A 21877-nucleotide genomic window follows, 5' to 3' on the forward strand; every position below is an offset into this window, starting at 1 on the left:
TACTAATTCTCCAGAGTCAATTGCTTTTGCTTGTTTTAAAGAATCTTAACAGAAACACTTGGTAACTGTGGCCACATCAGCAAGAGAGGAAAGGAGCAGCTAATGTAATGTTAAAAGCATTGGTAGAATGCCTGGGTTCAAATCCTGGGTCTGTCACTAAGTAGCAGTGTGACCTTAGGCAAGTCACTTAACCTTTCTGTGCCTTAGTTTCCAAGACCAGATGGCTTCACTGGTGAATTCTACCAAACAGATAAAGACAAATTAACAGCAATCTTTCTCAAGCTCTTCCTAAAAATTGCAGAGGAGGAAACACTTTCTTACTCATTCTGTGTGGCCAGCTTTACCCTGATACCAAAACCAGACAAACAGATCACAAGAAAAGAAAACTAAGGACCAATATCCCTTATAAACACCGATGCAAAAATCCTCAACCAAATGCTAACAAACTGTATCCAGCAGCATATTAACAAGATTATACATCATGACCAAGTGGGATTTATTCCTGGAATGCATGGATGGTTCAGCAGACGAAAATCAAGGATAGATACATAGATCAGTGGAACAGAATAGAGAACTCAGAAATGAGCACTCACATATACAGTCAAGTTATTTTTGACAAGAGTTCCAAGACCATTCAACAAAGAAACAATAGTCTCTTCAATAAATGGTATCACTGGATATGCACAGGCCAAACAAAATGAAGCTGGGCCCTTACCTCACACCATATGCAAAAATTAACTCAAAATGGATCAAAGACCTGGGACTTCCCTGGTGGCGCAGTGGATAAGACTCCGCGCTCCCTATGCAGGGGGCCCAGGTTTGATCCCTGGTCAGGGAACTAGATCCCATATGCATGCTGCGACTGAGAGTTCGCATGCCACAATTAAGAAACCCGCATGCCACAACTAAGGAGCCCATGGGCTGCAACTAAGGAGCCCTGGAGCTGCAACTAAGGAGCCCTAAGACTTTGCATGCCACAACTAAGGAACCTGCCTGCTGCAACTAAGGAGCCCATATCCCACAACTAAGGAGCCGGCAAGCCCTGGAACTGCAACTAAGGAGCCCGCCTGCCACTACTAAGATCTGGCACAACCAAAATAAATAAATATTTTTTTAAAAATGGATCAAAGGGGGCTTCCCTGGTGGCGCAGTGGTTGAGAGTCCGCCTGCCAATGCAGGGGACACGGGTTTGTGCCCTGGTCCAGGAAGATCCCACATGCCGCGGAGCAGCTGAGCCCGTGAGCCATGGCCATTGAGCCTGCACGTCCGGAGCCTGTGCTCCACAACGGGAGAGGCCACAACAGTGAGAGGCCCGCATACCGCAAAAAAAATAAAAATAAAATAAAAAATGGATCAAAGACCTAAATGAAAAAGCTAAAACTATAAAAAACTCTTAGAAGAAAACACAGAGGCAAATCTTTGTAATGTTGTACTTGGCAATGGAGTCTTAAATAATATACCAGAAACACAAACAACAAAAGGAAACAGATGAACTGGACTTTATCACAATTAAAAATTTTTGTGCTTCAAAGGACAATACTGAGAAAGCAAAAAGACAACCCACAGAATGGGATAAAATAATTGCAAATCATATATCTGACAAAGGTACAGTACCCAGAATATCTAGAGAACTCACAACTCAGCAATAAAAAAAAGACGAACGACCAATTAAAAAAATGGGCAAAGGACTTAAGTAGATATTTCTCCAAAGAAGACACAAATGGACAAGCACATAAAAAGATATTCAATGATATTAGTCATTAGAAAAATGCAAATCAAAACTACAATGAAATACCACTTCATACCCATTGGGATGGCTATAATTTTTTTAAAAAGGAAAATAACCAGTGTTAATGTGGATTTGGAGAAATTGGAACCCTCATACATTGCTAGTAGAAATGTAAAACAGAATAGCTCCTTTGGAAAAGTTTTGCAGTTTGTCAGTAAGTTAAACATAGATTTACCATATGTGCCAGCAATTCCATTCCTAGGTATATACCCAAATAATTGAAAGCAGGTATTCTTATACATAAACGTTCACAGCAGTTCTATTCACAATAGCTAAAAAGTAGAAACAAGTAAAAATACCCATAAACAGATAAATGGATAAACAAAATGTGGTTTATCCATACAGTCAAATATCATTCATCTACAAAAAGAAATGAAATACTGATACACACTACAACATAGATGCACCTTGAAAACATGATGCTTAGTGAAAGAAGTAGAACACAGAATGCCACATACTGTAGGAGTTCATTTTTACAAAACCTCCAGAACAAGCAAGTCATAGAGAGAGAGAAAGCAGATTAGTGGTTGTCAGAGGCTGGATGGAGGGGAAATGAGGAATGCCTGCTTCATGGGTATGAGATGTCCATTTGGGATGACGGGAAAGTTCTGGAATAGTGATGACGGTTGCACAACATTGTGAATGTGCTTAATGTCTCTGAACTGTACACTTTAAAATGATTCAATGGTAATAGAAAAAGGGAGAGGGTAGAAATAGCAAGAGTATTCTCTCATATAATATTTATGAAGACTAAGTTAAAATGAAGAGAGATGGCCTTCACAAACTGCTTAAAACAAAACCTGGTACACAGTAGGTGCTACAGAGTTCAGAGAGAGAGAGAAAGGAGTAGCAGCACCAATGCTTGAAATTAGAGGGGAAATGTTGAAAGGGAACAGAAAGGCTCCCCAGTCTTTCCTAAAGAGAGTGGTCAACAGAGGTCTGAGAACTATGCCCTTCAGCTCTGTCCATTACCCAAAGGGAAGTCTTCTATGAGACACAAAGAATTCCCAACAGCCCCCAGGGAAGCCAGCTCAGGGAACCCTCTAGGATCTCAAGGGAGCAGGGGTCAGGCTGCACAGACATGAGGCCACCATTCAGACACTCAGCCCTCCGACACCAGAAAAAGGAAGGAGACAATATTGCTCTGCACACCTGTCTGGGAGGCCCTGACCTACCTGCAGACAGAAGGCCTTAAAGACACACCACGAGGCCCACACCTGACTCCAAGCCTCAGGAGATGGCCCACCCCATCAGTCCTCATCACAGAAGGCTTCCAGCTGTTGACCTGTGGAATCTTCCCCATATCTCCCCAGCCTCATCTCACCCTACGTTTCTTCCCTCCTGCACTGCAGCCACACAGCCTCCTCCAGTGGATGCATATGCCACTCCCTCCACCTGGAATCTTCCCTTCCTTCATCTGGTTAAATCCAACGCACTCAGATCTCAGCTGATAGAGCAAATGTTCATTCAACCATGCGCTGTCCCTGGTAGTGTCCATCATCTGTATGTGTGACTTTCAGTGATGTCTGTCACCACGCTAAGTCCCTGAAGGCCAGGCGACCCAGGTTCCTCCCTCCCTCCCACTGCCCACGTGCTCACCATCATTGATCCTCGCAGCCAAGGACCCCGCGCTGAAGCCAGCAAAGACAACAGTGTGGATGGCTCCAATCCTGGCGCAAGCCAGCATTGCAGCCACAGCCAGCGGGGAGACAGGCATGTAGATGGCTACCCGGTCCCCTCGGTGGACTCCATGCCTCTTGAGCGTGTTGGCCAGGCGGCATGTGGTCTCCAGCAGTTCCCTGTGGCACAAGGAAGGGAGGGCTGTCAGAGAAGGGGGAGGGCCAGAACGCATAGTCATTTGGCTGGAATAATTCTGCAAACTGCAGGCACTGGAGCCCCGGCCAGCCAGGGGGAGGGCAGCCACTCCAACACTTGATGCATGGAAGTCTCTTTTCAGAAAACATTGTAACTTTGTAGGCTTGTCCTGACACAGATTCACGGCCACACTGCTGAGAAAAATCGCCTGTCCCTGCATCCACTGAGAGCAGAGCTTCTCAGAGACCTGGGTCATCCGGTCCCGGAGCCTTCTGACACATCCTCCCCGAGAGGCCCCTGTTCTCTGGGTCAGCACAGGCCTTGCTGGGCAGGGGACCCCGGGAAGGGGACCCCAACTCTGCGAAGCCTCAGTGATTTGGGAAGGAAAGCGACCCGCAGCCTGGGGCAGGGCTGGGTGGTGAGGGACCAAGACACTGTGCCCCGCCTCCTGTGCCCACGTGGCCCCTGCCTCCACTCCAGGGGCTTAGGCTTGGCCAGCCAGTCAGAGACCAGCATCCCGCTGAACAAGCTGATATGCTTGGGGTTAGCACGTGACCCAACACAACCCCGAGAGGATGACAGCCTACCAGAAACCAGAGCAGGAAATGGAGGAAAGTGCAGGAGAGCAGAAGCAGGTGGACGCTGGGTTCAGCACCACTTCCCACGTGGTCCCACTGAACCCCACTTCCCACAGGAAGGGACATTTCCCATTTTCACTGCTCTTGTTTTATTGTATTTGTTTTATATATATATATATATTTTTTTTTATTTTTCTTCCAAAGAAAAAAATTATATTGCATTTGAAATTCATTGATGGTTTCTTTTCAATACAGCATATGAGGACACAAATTTAAGGGTCACTGTAGACTTTTAAAGTACATACAACATCTGTAACTTAGTTTCTTAAATAATTTTTAAACAAAATCAAAACAATTTAAACAGAAATATTTTAAACACTCAAAATCATAGCTCCAAGGTTGCTCATAATGTCAGCGTGAATGACTTGCTGTATTTGTTATTTAACAGAAAGCTGGCATGGAAGGGCAGAGTAAGTCCACCCCACCCACGTGGCTCTACCCTCCTGGCCAAGACCCAGGAGTGTTTGTGGTTGCCCTGTGCTCAGAGGCCCAGAAAGGGGCAGCCCAGCAAGGGCCAGCAGGAAATGAAGGGTGGGCAGTGACAGGCCTTGGGGGAGACCAGACGAGAGATCACTAGTGTAACCAAGCAGGACCTTATGGGGCCTTCCAGGGACAGACCCCACCCCCATATCCTCTGCTTTAGCTCCTCTCTAAAGTACCTAGATAATAGTATCTGATGCACATTCCTGAGTTGTTTTACAGATGCTAAAACGCCCACCAGACGGAAGAAATTGACTACTTGTAGCCTCTGGACCTACTGGAGCCTGAGGATTGATAATGTTAACAGCCCTGTTAGTCACCATCAGCCAGAGAACTGTGGGGAGCTGATCACATACCCTGGGACTCCCCTCCCTCACCTTGCCTTTAAAAAGGCTTTCCTGAAACCCATCGGGGAGTGGGGTGTTTTGAGCACCAGCGGCCCTGGACTCCTTGCTTGGTGTCTGCAGTAAACGCTGCACTTTCCTTCACTCCAACCCGGTGTCAGTAGATTGGCTTTACTGTGCACGGGCAAGCGGACGGACCCAAGTTTGGTTCGGGTAACACGAGTGCAGCCTGCGCTCCCCCTCGACTCCCGCCCAGGCTGGCACACTGCCTCTCTGGTAGGACCCTATCCTTTCTCCTTAAGGCTTTAGGAGGACAAAAGCACCATTCACTGACCCCATCCACCCCGCACCTGAGCTTGTGATGAAAGAAAGAGCACCCCGACAGCCCCCAACGGCAAACTCCCCGGAGCCAGGGCCCAGAAACACGCCTCCTGCGTGCGGGGAGGAGGCTAGGATAGTCTGTGACGGCACTCAAGAGGCAGCTATGGTCAGTCCCACAGAAAGATAACTTCAGCCCAGCGCAGGTGCCATTTTCAACAGCGCTAAGGACTTAAGGAGTCGGTGCTGGGGAGATGGAGGCTCAGGTGCGTCAGAGATCAGTGGTGATGACATCCAGTCCTTTTTCTGCAGACGGAAGGCAGCATTTTGAAGTCGAGGAAGGCACAGAGACGTCCAGACAGAGAGGCCTGGGTTACTTTCTATAGGAGTTGCACGGGCATGGGAGCTCACCTTTCTCAGCTGCCACAAGATCACCTGAGAAACAGCAGGCCCCTTCCACCTTGTTTAACTGTCACGAGTGTTAATGAAAAGCTTCACCCACTCAGGACTCGGCCAAGCATTCAGTAGAGATTATCTTTACCATCAGACGTCTTTGTTTGAAATTACTTTCTAGAAGTACTAAAATCAACTAATTCATTTTGATGAATTTGTAAGATGTTAAAAATTCCATTCTAGGCACCATGGGGGCGAGTAGGGCACCAGACAAAAGAAATGAGAGGGAAAGTGTCCTCTTGCAATCCAGCTCCCACTGGGGAAATGAAGGCACATGGAAGTGTGATGGGCGTTTATCACCTCAGCTTCTGGTACAATTACTGAGGCAGCAGGGAGAGCTTTCTGGAAAGGTTGGCCGTGGGGAGGAGGAGAAAGGCAGCAAAGGGGAAAGGACTCCCTTCAGGGGCAGAAGTTGCCTGGCGGTCAGAGCTGGGCAGCTGACCTATAGCCCCGGGAAGGTCTGGAGACCAAGCTGAAGTAGCCCAGGTGTTCCCTGGAGGATCGAGGGGCCTTCTCATGGGCCCTGGAACTGAGTCTGCTGGGTCCCACACCCTTGCTGCTGCATCCAGAGAAGTTTCTGGTAAAGAATCTGATCCGGGTAAATCTCTCAAGTTCACTCCCCTTCCCATCCTCTCTGCCAAGGCCGTAAAACTCAAGGTCGAAGAGATCCTTGAAGCCTCCCTGGGGTTCCTGGCCACAGCGGTCCAGCCTCTGCTTAAACATCACGTTGCTGGGAATCACCCCGCACAGCACTAAATAGTCTTCCTAGAATCAGGCCAAGACTTGTAGCTGTTCCACTTCCACCCCTTGGTCCCAGTTCAGCCCTTTAAAGATGTCCAGAGAAAATCTGTCATTCAATGATAGCCCTTCAGATTTCTGAATACCCCCCACCACTACCTCGCAAAGCCTTTTCTCTCCCAGGTTCTCTCGCCCAGCCCTCCGTGACGCCACTCCCATTCTCTAGAAACCCCCAGGTTACCAAACGGACCCCAGCATTCCCATGGTATCTGCCCGGGTCAGAATATGGAACGCAGACCCTTGACCCCAACTCTATATTTAACCATGTAAATGAAGAATACATTTATTTTCTAATGCCTGACAAAGGTGGCCCAAATTCAGCATGAGGTCACTAACCCACTGACCATCGCCACACACAGAACAGGACTCTGAACAGGGGTCCTCCATATCACAGTCAGTAAATTAATTTTTAAAATCGGACTTTCCAGACTATCCATTTGTCCCTATTTAATTCCATCTCAATTTCTCCTCATCTTTCCAGTTCATCCATTATATTTTTAAACTTGGATTTTTCATTTTAAGCTTTTGCTTTTCATTAGCAATCTTCTCCAGACTTAGACCACTGGAATATATGGTCAGCAAACCTAGGTCTTCAAATCACAAAAAAGTAAGTGCTATTCAAGTGATCCTGTTACGTGAGGTACTCAAAAATCATTCAAAAGCAGTTCTTGGATACTCATAACTTCTCAGACTTTCACAAACCGAAATGCTGTTTCTTATCAAACAGAGAACGCAGCCACTCACTGATGGGTGCTCTGGGCTGTTACTGCAGGATGCACTGGCTTCCTCCTTGCCTGCGAGATCTTTCCAAGGGACAGTGACACGCAGCTTTCTGAGAAATGATCTCAACAAAATGAGTTAGAGTTCTATTTTCAAGTGCCAGGAGAAATATAACATTCGTCATGCAGGTTCTGAATAAGACATCTACGTTTGTCTGTGAGTAGACTCCTCAGGGCCATGCCTTCCACGTGGACGCATGCAAATGACAGGCACAAATACACAGACTGGCCTCATATTCAGGGTGCTGAACACCAGCAAAATGCTGCCTGGCCTTGGGGGAAGGAAGGAAACCTTCTACAGCCAACTCTAAGCTTCAAGTGGGAGGAGCATTCATCCAATGCTAATCCGTAACCAACACGACATCTGCCCAAACACAGACAGAAGAAAGGCACCTCTGGCCCAGCTCAATCCAAAACAGGACACAGCTGGACAGCCCCAGGGGAAGTAAGATAAGCCGGGTGTGTTTGTGTGCGTGTGCGCACGCGTGCGTGCGTGCGTGCGTGCGTGTGTGTGTGTGTGTGTGTGTGTGGTGCTGTTGTATTTAAGAAACGCATCCGGAATGCATGCCTTGCTTACTTGCTACCATTACCATTACTCTGGCTCTTGTGCTCATTAAACACTGGAAAAGAGGCTACCTCCTATCTTTGTCCACCTGCCCCACTGAGTATGAGCTTTACTTGGACAGGGATTTGTTCTTTGCCTTCCTCCCAGCATCCGGAACCGGGCCTAGCTCAGAGAAGGTATGCAACAGATATCTGTGGACTGGAAAGGAAGAGCAGGTAAGCAAGAAAGGACGAGAGCCCTGGCGGGTGCAGGGCGACTGGAGCCCGAGCTCTAACCATGAGCGCCGGGTCCACCCCGCAAATGCCTCCCAGCCTCCTGTACCTCCTGTACCCTGGCAGGAGACATCCTGCCCCTCAGAGAGGGCGATGGGCAGGGCCGCCCCACTGATAGGCCAGCACACAGCTCCTGTCCTCTGCGTTTCCTTCTGCCGATAAGGGAAGGAACCCAGGGAACTGTGTCGATGTGTGTGTGGAAGGCCTGTGACAGTCACTTCTTTCCTCCAAGCCTGCTGCTGAGGGGAGGGGTCAATCCCATGGTCCAGATGCAGGACTGGACAGGACACATCTTTCTTCGGTACACTTCTCTAGACTTTGATATTCTCTTCAGCAAGCCACTTCTGGAAGATGGAGGTGGTGAGAGAAGCAAGGGCTGGCTTTCGGAAAGCGGAGCACGGCAAGAGGGTCCCCTTCTCACAGGGAGAAGCTCACCAGGCCTCGGGACCAACTCCTTCCCTCTGGCAGACTCCTCTGGCCCAGACGTTACTGTAGCCACTACATCTAATCTAACGTAATGACATGCGCTTACTCTGCTACTTACTGCCACCGAGAGAACAGAAGCCCAGGAAATTCAGCTGGGCAGGCTCATAACCCAAGTATGAAATTCCTCTCACGTCATGATCTGATCACGTGACCATGACCTTGAGCGAAGGTAAGCTGCAGTGAAATATAAAGCAGCTGCCACATGTCAACACAAAAACGCCCAAGCTGCCGTTGCCAAGGAAGGCCCCGGACACACTCAGCGTTCACAGGAACAAGAGCTGAACTGCCACAGCTGACGCCAGGCCAGCCAGTGAACTTGCAATCACTAAAGCTGCATGTTTTCTACATTTATTACAAAAAATAAATGTATTCTCCTTGAGGTTTTGCTACACTCTGCAGAAAGTTCTGGACTCAGAGAATTTGCCTCTCAGGAGAATGCCTCAGTGAACGACATCTGATCAGAGATGGGGCTCCCACCCAGCTCCCCATACACCCAGGGTCTAGACTGTCTCAACCATAGAATGGCCTAATAATAGGACCACTACTAAGGTGGTCTCGAGGACTCCTGTGGTCTGAATGTCTGCAGAATCCTAACCCCCAAAGATGATAAGATGATAGTATTAGGAGATGGGGCCTTGGGGGCGGGTAATTAGGGCACGAGGGTGGAGCCCCATGATGGGATTAGTGCCCTTATAAGTGAGACCCCCACAGAGCTCCCTTTTTCCTTCCACCATGTGTGGACACAAAAGGAAGGCGCTGGCTGTGACCCAGGAGGAGGGCCTGACCAGCAGGTGACCGTGCTGGCACCTTGATCTTGGACTTCCAGCCTCCACAACTGTGAGAAATAAGTCTCTGTTATTTATAAGCCCCCCCACTCCGCCCAGTCAGTGGTGTTTTGTCATAGCAGCCCAAACAGACTTAAGACCAAATATGAAGTCCTAGGCACATATAAAGGGATCCTATAAACAGTAGCTATAATTATTGCAGAATGGCAGAAAAATAAAATTGGTGAAAATCAGTGGTTCCTTAACAGCAGGAAGGAGAGTGAAAATGCCAGTTTGCTTTTGTGTAACTCTTAGGCAGCCGTGTCACTGGCTCAGGGTGAATGAGAGTCACCAGTGTATTTGAATGCGGTTCGAGAATCCCTCCCCTGAAGGCCCACCTGCTCCACGCGCCCTGCCGTGGCTGTTGATGGGAAGCCCTCGTTTGGGGTGGGAGGTGGGTCTGAGGATGCATCATCCACAGTCAGGGCTGCTGCCAGCTACAGATTCCAGGCACTTGGCAATGGCCTGGGGTTCCGGGAGCCTGGAGGGAAGGTAGGCCCACCGCCATGCCTGTGCAGCCCGCCCATCCGCCAACTGCCGTGTCATCCCACCACCTCCACCAGCTGCCCCGTCTTCTCCAGCCACGCTTGCCACCCACTGTGACCACAAGGAGCCTCCTCTCCGGGCCAGCCTCGGCCACCTGCAGGCCCACGGGCTCCTGCCTCCTCAGCCTTCCCCAACCCGCTCGTGTTACTGCCCAAGGAAGCCTCCTCCTGCCCGCCCACTGCCACCACATGCACAGTTCCTTCAGTGACAGCGGGAACAGCGCTGCTCTGAACCCTAGGCACATCCGTGGAGCACTCACAACAGCCCGTGGGCTGGGGGCTACCATCACGACCCCATTTTCCAGATGAGGAAACTGAGGCACAGAGGAGTTAAGTGACTTCTCAAGGCTATTCAGCTGAAAGGATCAAGGGTCAGGTCAGGATTCAAACCCAAGCCTGGCTCCAAGGGCAGCTCTCAAAACCCACAGCTTCAGAATAACTGACACCCTATTTCAAAGGTTCCCAAACCTGAGGATTTTTGCCGTCTGCCAACTCCATCGTTATTTATGTAACATTTTTCCTTAGATTGAAATGAGCAAGAGAAGTGCTCAAAGCCGCTCACTGTGGTTGAATCGAGCCTTCCTCTAATCAGGACGGAGGAGAACTGGGGCGGGGTGGGCGTGCTTTTCTTCACGCTTCAGTGTTTGGCTCCACATTCAGAACCACCTGCCCCCGGGTCCAGCTCCCCCCCATCCTAAGTCTTTCTCTCCCACTCCTGACGCAGCCCTGGTGGAACAGAAGTGACGGGTCAGACTTGAGAAAAGGTCTGCCCTCTTCCCTGATTCACGCCTGATTTCCCTTGGACCTCGGCACTGGCCTTCAGCCCGAGTCTTGTCTCCGGAAAAGAAGTTCTTTCCTTTCCAGACTCAGAGCCCCGCTCACATCGAGGCAGGCAGTGCCAACACACGAAGAACCCCAGAGGCTCCCGCAGGCTGGTAGCCCTGAGCTACCAAGGACAACCAGCAGGGAGAATGGGGCTGTCGGCCCAGATGGAGCAAAGGAATCCACCCTCCCAGTGGCCCAGAAACCTCGCTCCAGCTTCCCAGAGGAAGTTTAACTGGATCTGTTGATGGGAAATTGCCAGGCCTCTCCCCCATCCAGACCCCCACTGTTCCCAGGTTCGGATGAGGTCCAAGACAGACACAGGGGGTCAGGAGACAGAATGAAGGGCCAGGCAGGCCCCCTAACCTGGCCCACTGCCCCTCCTCTCGTACCCAAAGTGACCCCTCCTGCCTCCAGGGCCCCGAGGTCCCCAGAGCCCCTCCAGCACGTGCACTTTCTGCTCCTCACAGCCCCGCCGTCACACCAGGACTCCACAGTCTTTAGGCCCACCTTGTTCCGCAGCCGTCCCTTGTCCCTCCTAGAGGCCACCTGGAGCCCTCAGGCACTGACCTCTCCTCCCCAGCTGGAATCGCGGTTAACATGCAATTCCTTGTCTTGGAGGTCCTGGAACACATAGCCCTGGTCAGTGAAGGGGTGCGATGTCTGCACACAGACCTACAGGCCTGTCACCAAGTTAGCGCCACAGGGCAGCCCGCCATTTACACCTTCACCGCCTCCAAGATGCCACAGCACATCTCGCAGATCAGACACTGCTGGGTCCAAACCCTGTTTCTGGCATTTCCAGCTGGGTGAGCCTGAGAGCCCCCTCAGCTCGCTGGGCATCAGGTCCCTCACTTTACAATCCAGGGTGACCAGGAATCCAAACGAAGATCGTAAGTGCCAGGGGCCCACACAGCGGGGGCTGCCCCCGCCTTAGGGTCAGGGCCAGGGTTAGGGCCCGGGGACCTGGAGGACAGCCAGCCCCTGGCTGGTTACAGGGAACCCTCCTGCAAGCGGGTCTTGGGCAGCGGACAGAAGGGTCCAGCACGGTGGGCACGGGGGGCTACATGTCAGCCGAGCGTCAGGGCGGCCCTGCAGGGTCTCAGGGCTGCCTGCCGGGCTGCTCCTTCCAGGGGCCTTGATTTTCCACCTCAGCCGGAAGAGGAAGTGGCCAAGGAGCGGGCGGGGAGGGTGGGGGAGGGGCCTGGGATAACAAGCACCCGAGCAGGCCTCTGTGCTGCCCCGGAGGGGACCCAGCACAGCCACAGCAAGGCTGTCGGCCACCCTCCCACCACCAGGTCTGCAGCTGCCAGAAGCCGAACCACACAGCTGGAACAGAAGCACCTCCTTAAAGACTGGTCCCCAAGGGGCCAGCGCCCCTTCCCTCCGCAGGCTGCTGCCCCTCCACCTCCCGCAATGCAGCCCCCTCCAGCATCCCCTGCACAGCAGAAGGGAGTTCACAAAAAGCAGGCATCCAGCTCCAAGGGAGACGTCTGTTATGTGTGCTCCTCCAACTAAACGTCCGCCAGAGGGTTCCCAGAAAGGGCCCCATCAAGGAGGTTCGACTCTCTGTGGAGGTCATTCCTGCTGCAGTCCCAAGACAGGGCCATTGTAAAATGTGAAATTCCAAGAGCCTCAGCTTGCCCAAAAGAATGAGAAAGAAAACTAAGTGTCACATATAGAAAGATTCAAAGCACTTGCCAGCTTCAAAACCTGGAGCCAAGTCTTAAAGGAAAGTTAAATGCTGGTTTAAAACCAGCTCCATCCACGTAACCCAGAGCTCCTACCGGATTCTGGGAGCCAGCACGGGGATTCCTGACCAAGTTTTGCAATCAGAGTTACTCAGAGGTCAGCAGGGGACACTGCACACAAGCCTGGCAGCCACTAGCTTCCGGTGCCTCCACCGAGGAGAGCCCACCGACAAACCCACTCACCCTGCCTGCCAGGGGCCCCTGTCCTGGAGCCTCATGGTCACCGGCCCTGGCTCACCCCAAAGCACCCCACCCTCAGCCTCACTATGTCCATTAGTGATCTTCCTCTTCAGTTGCCCTAATATTTTAATAAAGGAGTTTGCTCACTGCAAACTGTAGTTAATCTGGGGGTGAGAAGCACCAGATGCAAGGGTCGGGGGGCTGCCTTTTAGCGGGCTCCAAACTGTTCTCCTGAGGTGAGGACCTCTCCCTGCAAACCCCACCCGGCCCTCCCGGCCGCAGCAGCCGCAGGGCCACCCGTGCCCTTCCCCTCGTCAAATCTGAAATCCTCTACTGACCTCCCTTCACCTGCCCCGACCTACAGCCAAATCAGACCCACATCCTCCCAGACCCAGGTCTCGGCTTTCATTCCCCGTGCTGCTCAACACCCAGCAGCCAGTGGAGGAGAAAACAGGGTCAGAGAGCTGGAGATTTGCTCCAGGTCACACACAGCTGGGGACAAAGCAGGCGGGAACACAGGCCTCCGCCCACCCCGCCACCTCACCCCACAGTGCGCTGGCCGGCCCTGCCCTCGGCCTCCATGCTCGGGCCTCCCCTCCTCGGCCTCCCAAAACCCAACCCCCCAGCACTTCCTCAAAGTCTTCTCCAACAGCATTACAGCAACTTCCTGCTTCCTCCCACCAGAGCCCACAGGGCCCTTCCGTGACCTTAACAAGTGGCCACGTAAAGACACCCGGGGCCCGGGGCACAAGCCAGCTTCTCAGGAGGTGCCTCCAGGCTTCAGAGCTCGCGGCACCCTCTACCCAGGGGTGCTGGTGTGGCTGCCCCAGACAGGGGGCCGCCCCAGGGGCTGGGCCCCATTCTGTATTCTCAGTGGGCCCCCCACGCTAGGCACCAGTAACACCCAGTGCCTGGTCGGCTGGCCCAGGCAGGAGGCATCCTCCGCGCTGGCCGAGGGGCTCTGAGGCAGGCAGCGGGGAGGGGGCCTTCCGTCCACTCTGCGCCTCTGGGCAGGGGCTCCCCACTGTGCACGCCCCACCATAAGAAGGCCCAGCTGGAACAACTACAGAAATCATCGCCTCTAGGGCTGGACCCACAGTGGAAACTCCACTCGGCTCACGTGTGGGCACATGGGGGGTGCCAGGCCTGCTCTCCCCGCTGCAGCCCAGACGCCCAGCTCAGCTGCACAGCCTGGCCATGACCACAGCAGCGCTGCCCTCACGGCAACCCGCGTTCACAGAGGAGGGCCAGGCCAGGGCTAAAACATGCTACAGATTAATTAGAAGGTCACATCTTAGATAAATAACAAGGGCCTACTGTAGAGCTCAGGGAACTATATTCAATATCCTGGGATAAACCATAACGGAAAAGAATATGAAAAAGAATATATATGTGTATAACTGAATCACCCTGCTGTACAGCAGAAATTAACACAACATTGTAAATCAACTACACTTCAATAAAATAAATTTTTAAGAAACTTTTTTTTTAAAGGACTCATGTCTGGACCCCTGTTCAGAGAGCCTCACACGGGAGATCCTGGTTCAGAGCCTGGTGAATACTCTCAGGCTGCTCTCTCCTCTGTCCGAGCGCAGGCACCCTCCACTGAGAGGTCCTGAGCACAGAACACCAGGACCAGCCACAGCGTCTGCTCTGCTCCATGCCCTCTGCCCGTGCCCAGCTTGGAAACCCCTGGCCCAGAGCCCAGGCTCCAGGCAGGCAATGGTCTTGAGCCCCCACACCACCTGCCTAGAGGACAGGGATTTGTGTTTGTCCACATCCCCGTCGCCAAGGGCCTCTAGAATCTGTCTGCTTAAACTGAATGTGAAGGACCATCTTGCGAAATAAGCACGTGGACGGCTGGAAAGACCTGCTCCCAGTGCTATCTGGCTGCACAGCCTCGGGGAGCCACCCAGATTATGTGCCTGCCTGGCCTCTGCAGCCCTGGCCTCGGAGGCCTCAGGCGGTGCCAGGGGGCCCAGGTTTGCAGGCCTGCTGGCTCGCTGGGGAGAACAGCTCCCTCAGGTCAGTTCTGAACACACCTCTGGGCAGAGGAAGGCTGGAAATTGGATGGGCGGCCCTCTGGCCCTGGCTCCGGCCTCAGGTCACAGGCTGCCCTCTTCCCGGGGAGACACGTGCAGGCCATCCCAGGCTGATCCCAGACGGCGGAGGTCCTGCCCCTTCGCCTCCCATCAGGGAGGGAGCACCGCGCCTGAAGGACAGAACCCCAGCCCACGAGGCTGTCCTTCTCCCAGAGCCACGTAGCCGGCGCCAGCATGAGGCGCCCCACGTGCTGCCTAGCGGGCCCCCGAGGCCTCAGCCCGTCTAGAGCCAGGGTGCGCCTGGGAATTGCCGCCAGCCAAGCAACAATTGCAGGCGGGGTGGGGCCGGGCTGAGGACACTCTGCTGCCCTGGGGTTCCCAAAGCTGGTCCTGCCAGGCCTCCCCCACCCTAGGGAGGTGCAGCTGCACATACACCCCAGTACTCAGAACCTTGAAGACAGCAGACAGGCCACCCCCAGGCAATGGCCCAACTTCCAGAAAAGGAGCAGGGTGGTGCCTGCAACCCGGGAGAGCGGCTCCGGAGGATCCTTGAACACCAAGAGCAGATTGTAGACACGTGCACGTTTAGGGCGTGTGTGCGAGGGCGTGTGCAACACATGTGGACCCACATATCACTGGGCTTGGGACAGGAGTGGGTTCACGTTACAAGCTCTCTGATGATTCTTCAGAAGTGCACCTCTTCAGAAGAATTCAGCAGACTCAGGAGGGAGAGGCTCTGTGCACCTGAGGACTGAGATGGGTGCCCCAAGCTTAGGACAGACCAGGCAGGCGTGGTCCCCAGGAATCCACCTCCAGCACCCCAGCCCGTGAGAACCACATCCCCACGCAGTTTCCTTCAAGGGCTCAGACCATGGGTCTGGAACTTGGTCTTCAGGTCGCCAAGGCCTGTGACCATCCTGGGGCACCTTGGGTGCCACCATGTGAGACACTTGGCAGGAATGCACTTTATCTTAGTGGCAGTTTGTATGCTGGCAGGACGACGAGCACCAAGTGTAGTCAGCTCTCCTCTGAGACAGGAGGAAGAAAATCTCATGTCAAAAACCTAACATGACCAGGAAAATTATGAATCCAAGTCCCTCAAAAACTAGCTGCAGGGGCTTCCCTGGTGGCGCAGTGGTTGAGAGTCCGCCTGCCGATGCAGGGGACACGGGTTCGTGCCCCGGTCCGGGAAGACCCCACATTCCGCGGAGCGGCTGGGCCCGTGAGCCATGGCCACTGAGCCTGCGCATCCGGAGCCTGTGCTCCACAACGGGAGAGGCCACAACAGTGAGAGGCCTGCGTACCACAAAAAAAAAAAGAAAAGAAAAGAAAAACTAGCTGCAATTACAGACAACCCGTTCACACACTTCTCTTTTCCCTCAAACAGTAAATAACAACAGTCACCTGGCACTAAGACCAGCTGAAGTTTGTAAAACCATTTCTTCAGGCTGAGCTTGTTTATTTTTAGAGAGAGAATAATAAATTCTTTGCCTGTACTTACAGGTTTATACCTTGCCCGGGGCTGCTCTGCTATGGAAATGAAGTTGTTCTTTGTTTTAACAAGATGGCTGCAGTCCTGAGACTCCCCCCCAGTTACAAACACACACTCAGCAGTCCAGCCGAGCAGCTCTCAGGGGCCTAACTCGGCCCAACCCCAGTTCCGGGTCCTGGTCCACGGGAGGACCGGAGAAAATTAGCCCACAGCTGAACTCCCCTGACCTCCTCCACCCCCACTCATAGAGACTTAATCTACTGGACAATCACACAGAGATCAAGTCAGGCCAATAAGGGTGAAGAACAGCGGAGCAGCTTGTCTATTAGAGCAGTGCCCCCAACTCCAGTGTGCAGGGCCCGGGGGTCCCAGGCCACAGTGCTGCTGATGCGTGGACCCCATGGAGTCAGGAGGGTGTCTGTCCAGGGGACCCAGGTCAGTGCAGTGACTGGCAGTAAAGGCTGGGAGGGACTGTGACGGCCGAGGGGTATTGGGAGCAGGGGAGGGACAAGCAAGGCAGGACGCACTAGGAGCCACAGCAGATTAACGAATGTCACTTTGCTCCATCCAGAAGTTCAGCTGAACACAGCTTCCCCAGGCTTGGTGCCCTGGATCTGTGATAAAACCTGCATCTGAAAAACAAGCAGGAAACCAAGGGTCCCCGCGGTCAGGACCTGCTCCTCTGAACCCTCCTCCTGAGATAGCGCTGGAAAGGTAAGTTGAAGCTTGAGCAAAGGGCTTTTCCCGCAGGGATGCGGTGACAGACCAGAGACCTCTGAGCAAGCCAGTCCCGGGAGGGGGCAGGGCTTTAAGGCCAGCACCTGCCCCCAGACGCCGGGTCCGCTCAAACCCCCCAACACACAGGCTTGGCGTACACGATACGTGAAGAATTTATTTAAGGAGTCACAGATACAAATATCAGGTGTAGCCCCTTTTTGTTTGTTTTATTTTAGCCCCTTTTTAAAGACCATTTTATTTGTTGTGCCACAGTTGTAAGCACACTAAGAGGGGCTGATTTTAGTTACCCCAGTGTGTACTTTATTCAGTCCATGTTCATGTTTACTTTTCCTGAGACCAGAGAACATTTCCCAAGAGGAAACATGGCCCCTGATACTCATATAACCCCCCGCCCAGAAGAGGTCACAGTCACACAGGACCTCACCAAGAGTCTGCCCTGTGCCTTGAACGTTTGTCATATTTGTTTCTGAGGACCCAGTTCCTTCCAGGGGAATCTAAAGACAACAAGTATTGCCCAGGTAGGCAAGGAGGCCGGGGCTCCTCCTGTCACAGCCCGGCAGCAGCGTTTGGTGCTGACGTCCAGCACAACAGAGGTGCCCTCCCTCAGGGGACACATGGTACCTGTAGGTGATCCTCACTTCAGTTCCAGGCTCATCCTGCTCCCAGATCAAAGCGACGCTCTCCGGGGACTTCCGAACATGCTGATCCAAGCAGTTGACTGCACAAAAACAGGTTCATGGACGTTACACTTGGTGCCACTGGAGTCGGAAAGGGGAGGGTCAGGTTTGCAGTGGTTTGCGCTGCTCTCACTGGGGTGGACCCTTCCCTCATCAGAGGCGGGTTTCTACTTCCTTGCAAGGAGAATGGTGATAGACCCTGCAGAAACGAGGTGTCACTACACAAAGATGACCTCGCAGGTACAGGTGACCCCTGGGAATGCTCTGAAGCAGGTGCTTCACACCAGGAGTCCCAACCCCGGCCCCCACCCAGGGGACCCTGACCCGACTTGCCCCGTGGTTTTCAAGGCTCCCCGGCGGTTCTAACGTGCACGGCCAGGGCTGAGTGCCGCAGGCTGGGCTGTGGGAAAGAAGACTCGATGCAAACAGGGTGCCCCAAATCAGTGCGCGTGCGTGGGGTGGGCTCTCGTGTGGTGGGCTCTCGTGTGGTGGAGGTGCGATCCAGGACAAGGGCCCACATCCCTTCTCAGGTGTCCAGCCAGCACCCTCCCCCAAGAAGTGATGCAATGATGGCAAAATGCCTTGCTAGTTTTCCGGGAGGCTCTGCTCCCTTCCCCTCCATTACCCAAGCTCAGGTCACATGACTGCCCGCAAAAACAGGTCAGTTGTGCTGGTTTACCGTCAACCTGAAGATTAGTAGGATCATGTTCATTGCTAACCTCCTATTCACCACCACTGGCTGGACTTCAGGGTGAGCTTGGCTCTGGCCGGTTTGTGCCAGAGCCCCTTCCAGCCGGCCCTCGTGGCCTGTTTTCATTACGCACTTCCCCATCAGCAGAGGAATAAATACCACAAACAGCTCTGGGGGCAGCAGCCACTGCTCACCTGGTCTTCAGGGTCACCCTCATGTCCAGGTACATAAATTTTCTTTTTTTTTTCTTTTTGGGGCAGTTACTATCTTCTCCAAATCAATCTCCTCCTACATAAATGGGAGATGCACCCACTGCTGCATCTAACTCACAGGGCTGGGTCAGAATCAGGTGGAAGGCAACACTGAGGTGCTACCACAGGAACACAAGGTCAACTACCGCCTGATAATCACCCTGCTGCGAGTCACTACAAATATTCCTGATGGAAAACCATTCTGACAAAAGTCATGGGAGGTCCTCCCCATAACAAACCACGTGATTCCCATAATCCTCAACAGGGTGAACTCACATGAAAACATTTACAAACTTTAGCTTGTGTGTGTGTGTCTGTGTGTCTGTGTGTGTGTGTGTGTGTGTCTGTGTGTGTGTGTGTCTGTGTCTGTGTGTATGTCTGTGTGTGTGTGTGTCTGTGTGTGTGTGTGTGTGTATCACATTTTTCCCTCTCAGGTTATTTTATCTGTCATTTACTCTTACAAATTAAAAAGTTTCATTTCAACTTTCTGGCTCCTAACAAGTATATAAATTATACCTCAAAAAATTTAATAAATAAAGACAGATGTCATGGGAAAAATTACTACTTACACAGGAAAGTTCTTTGAATGACTAGAAAAATAGAAGAGAAAAAATGCCCAAAAAATAGAAGAGAGGAAAGCAAGAAGGCAAACTGAGAAGGGGCTTGGTGGCAAAACCTGGATTTACACAATAAACCCAACATCAATGTGTGTGTCAGTCTGGTCCAAAGTTTAGAAATCAAGAGTTTTCACACTAAAACCACAGATTTCTGGCTTCTCTTGAACAAGCAGCAGATGAGGCCATACCCTCGCCTGGCAGCTGAGGTGGTGACCACTCTCAGCAGGGGTGGATCCCATCCCCTCCCCTCACTGGCCGTGCCGAGTCTGCTGAAGGCCTTCCTGCCTCGGGGCCTTGCACAGATTCACCCTGCCTGGGGTACACCGTCCCACCCTCACCACTCCTGCCCTTCATCTGGTGCCCACCCCCCCACAGGTCCCAGCCTACACGTCCTCACTCTGTTATGGAGCACTTCTCTTCCCTTGGACCTCATGCCTCCCAGACTCTTAACTCTTCCTGCAATGTATCCAACTTGCTGCCCCTCTGTGGGCAGGGGCCAGATGCCCTGTTCCTGTTTGGACACCTGCAGCCTGACCCGGGGCTCAGAGCAGAGGAAGCACCTAAGCTATGGATGACGGATGGACCTCCTAAGTCCCTGAGCTGGAGGGCAATGTGGGGTCCAAATGACACCAGGTTGGCCCCATGCCCAGGGGAGGGAAGAGACCTCTTCTCATCTTCATGGCTTAGTCCCTCAAGAAGTTTTCTTTTTGGTCTAAATTAGGGCTTCTAAATGCCCCAGGATCCCCAGAGGACTTATGAGCATGTAGCGAGGCTCCACCCTAAGTCTCTGACTGAGCAGGTCAGGGTGGGCCTAAGCATTTCACTTCTACCAAGATCTGACATGATGCTGTGGTCCAGGACCACGCTCACACAGGCGGACATACGCACACATGCACTCACGTCTACCTGGTATGTATATTCCCAATTCCAGGGGCGCTTTCTTTTTCCAATGGGGACAGGAGTAATTAAAGACTCTTGCGAGCTCTGTAAGACATCTGGCCACGCCTCCACTGGATGGCAGCCTGGGGTCATGGTTAAAACCATGCTCTAGAGCCAGGCCGCTGTCCAACCACTCGCTAACCACTAACTGCAGACTCACTTGTTTATCTCTAAACAGCACCGCTAAATCTCACTCTCCTAATCCGTGGTGGTGGTAATGATTCCAGACTCTGGGAGTCACAGTAGTAATTAGATGCCACTGGAGTTTTCCTGCCATGGGGTCAGATGTTGTGGCTGTGTCCCCAAGGGAAACACAGTTCACAACTGCCATGGACAACACTCAGATGACACAGCGCCCAGAGAAAAGCACAGTGCAGGGTGTGGGGCGACGTGGCTCTACAATGCCATGTGTATGTTGGCTCTTAACACGTATGCATGGCTCCCGCTATTGCCTCAACAGCAGAGAGGAAAACAGAAGAGGAAGGAGGAAGGGAAGGAAACTCTTACATCCCCCATTTTTAAAAAAGTCTCCACCCAAAGAACTGGGCAGTGGGACAAGGGAATTTCCTTTCCAAGTATTTCCAGGAAGAGTTGGGCAAGAAGAGAGTGCAATTTAAGGCTTGGCTCAAACCGGACCTCTTATTTCAAGCCTTTTCCAAGTTTCCCAGCACACAATGATCTCTCCCTCCCACCACACCATTCAGCGCTCACTCATCTTCCCAGCTCGCTAAACCCTCCCCCATCCGGGTCAGAACGTCCCTGCAGGCAGAGACCATGTCCCTAAGATTCCTTCAACACGGGAGGGGGGGCAGGGGATGGTGGAACACACTTCCTAATTCTCCCCTTAGCAGCTGTAAAAACCTTGAGAACATTCCCCAGGGTGGATCTGCTCCTTTACTGATCTGTGGTCCGTCTCATTAGAATGCAGGCTCCGAGGCACTGGTGCATTTTCTGCACCGTTCACCACCAAACATGAGTTGGAGCCTTTATTTCCCCATCTGTACAAGGGGGCCACCAGACACTTCATGTTGGTGTCACAGGTATGATGGGAGATGAAGCATCATCTCATTCACCTAAGGACAGGTCTGTACCCGGGCCTGTCACAGCTCTGCAAGCAGGTAAGCTGGTGTGTGTGGTGGGTTTGGGTTTGTTTTTAAGAAAAGGTGATGAGAGGGTCATCATTTCCATCATAAACATGTACACACAAAGGCAGACATTTTCATTCAACAAACTCTTGCTTGTTGTTTAAATGCATCCCTGCCCCTCCCCACTTTACAGAAATTCAATTTTAATCCGAAGAGATAAGGGAGTTAATATTCACAAAAGAACTCACAATAGGTTTTCTTTAAATAGAAAACCTCCTTGGTACAATTTGAGGTATTACATCAGTCACAAAAATTGTATTTGCCAACCTTCCAGAAGCATCTGCTATTTAAAGTAGGTCGCGTCTCTAACAACTGGGGAGGATTCAGACTTTTCTGAGGGACGCTCCTTCTGAGACCTGAGGTCATGTGTCCACTTAGAGTTCCTTGAAGGACCTGAGAGAGCTACTTCAGTCGCTGGAAGGAAAT

At 52.2% G+C, this 21877-nt stretch overlaps 1 protein-coding gene across 2 annotated transcripts in view; it reads right to left on the minus strand.

Moving 5' to 3' along the window:
* ACSS1 (acyl-CoA synthetase short chain family member 1) overlaps positions 1-21877 on the minus strand; it is a 42854-nt gene that overhangs the window by 16969 nt on the left and 4008 nt on the right. For both annotated transcript variants that reach the window (XM_067707417.1, XM_067707416.1), the window contains exons 2-3: positions 17753-17849; positions 3389-3588 (exon numbers count right to left, since the gene is read on the minus strand). In XM_067707417.1, coding sequence (XP_067563518.1) covers positions 3389-3588; positions 17753-17849 — 297 coding nt within the window. The remainder of the gene's footprint in view (positions 1-3388; positions 3589-17752; positions 17850-21877) is intronic.

This window comes from Pseudorca crassidens, chromosome 15 (assembly GCF_039906515.1).
Source record: "Pseudorca crassidens isolate mPseCra1 chromosome 15, mPseCra1.hap1, whole genome shotgun sequence".
Taxonomy (NCBI): domain Eukaryota; kingdom Metazoa; phylum Chordata; class Mammalia; order Artiodactyla; family Delphinidae; genus Pseudorca; species Pseudorca crassidens.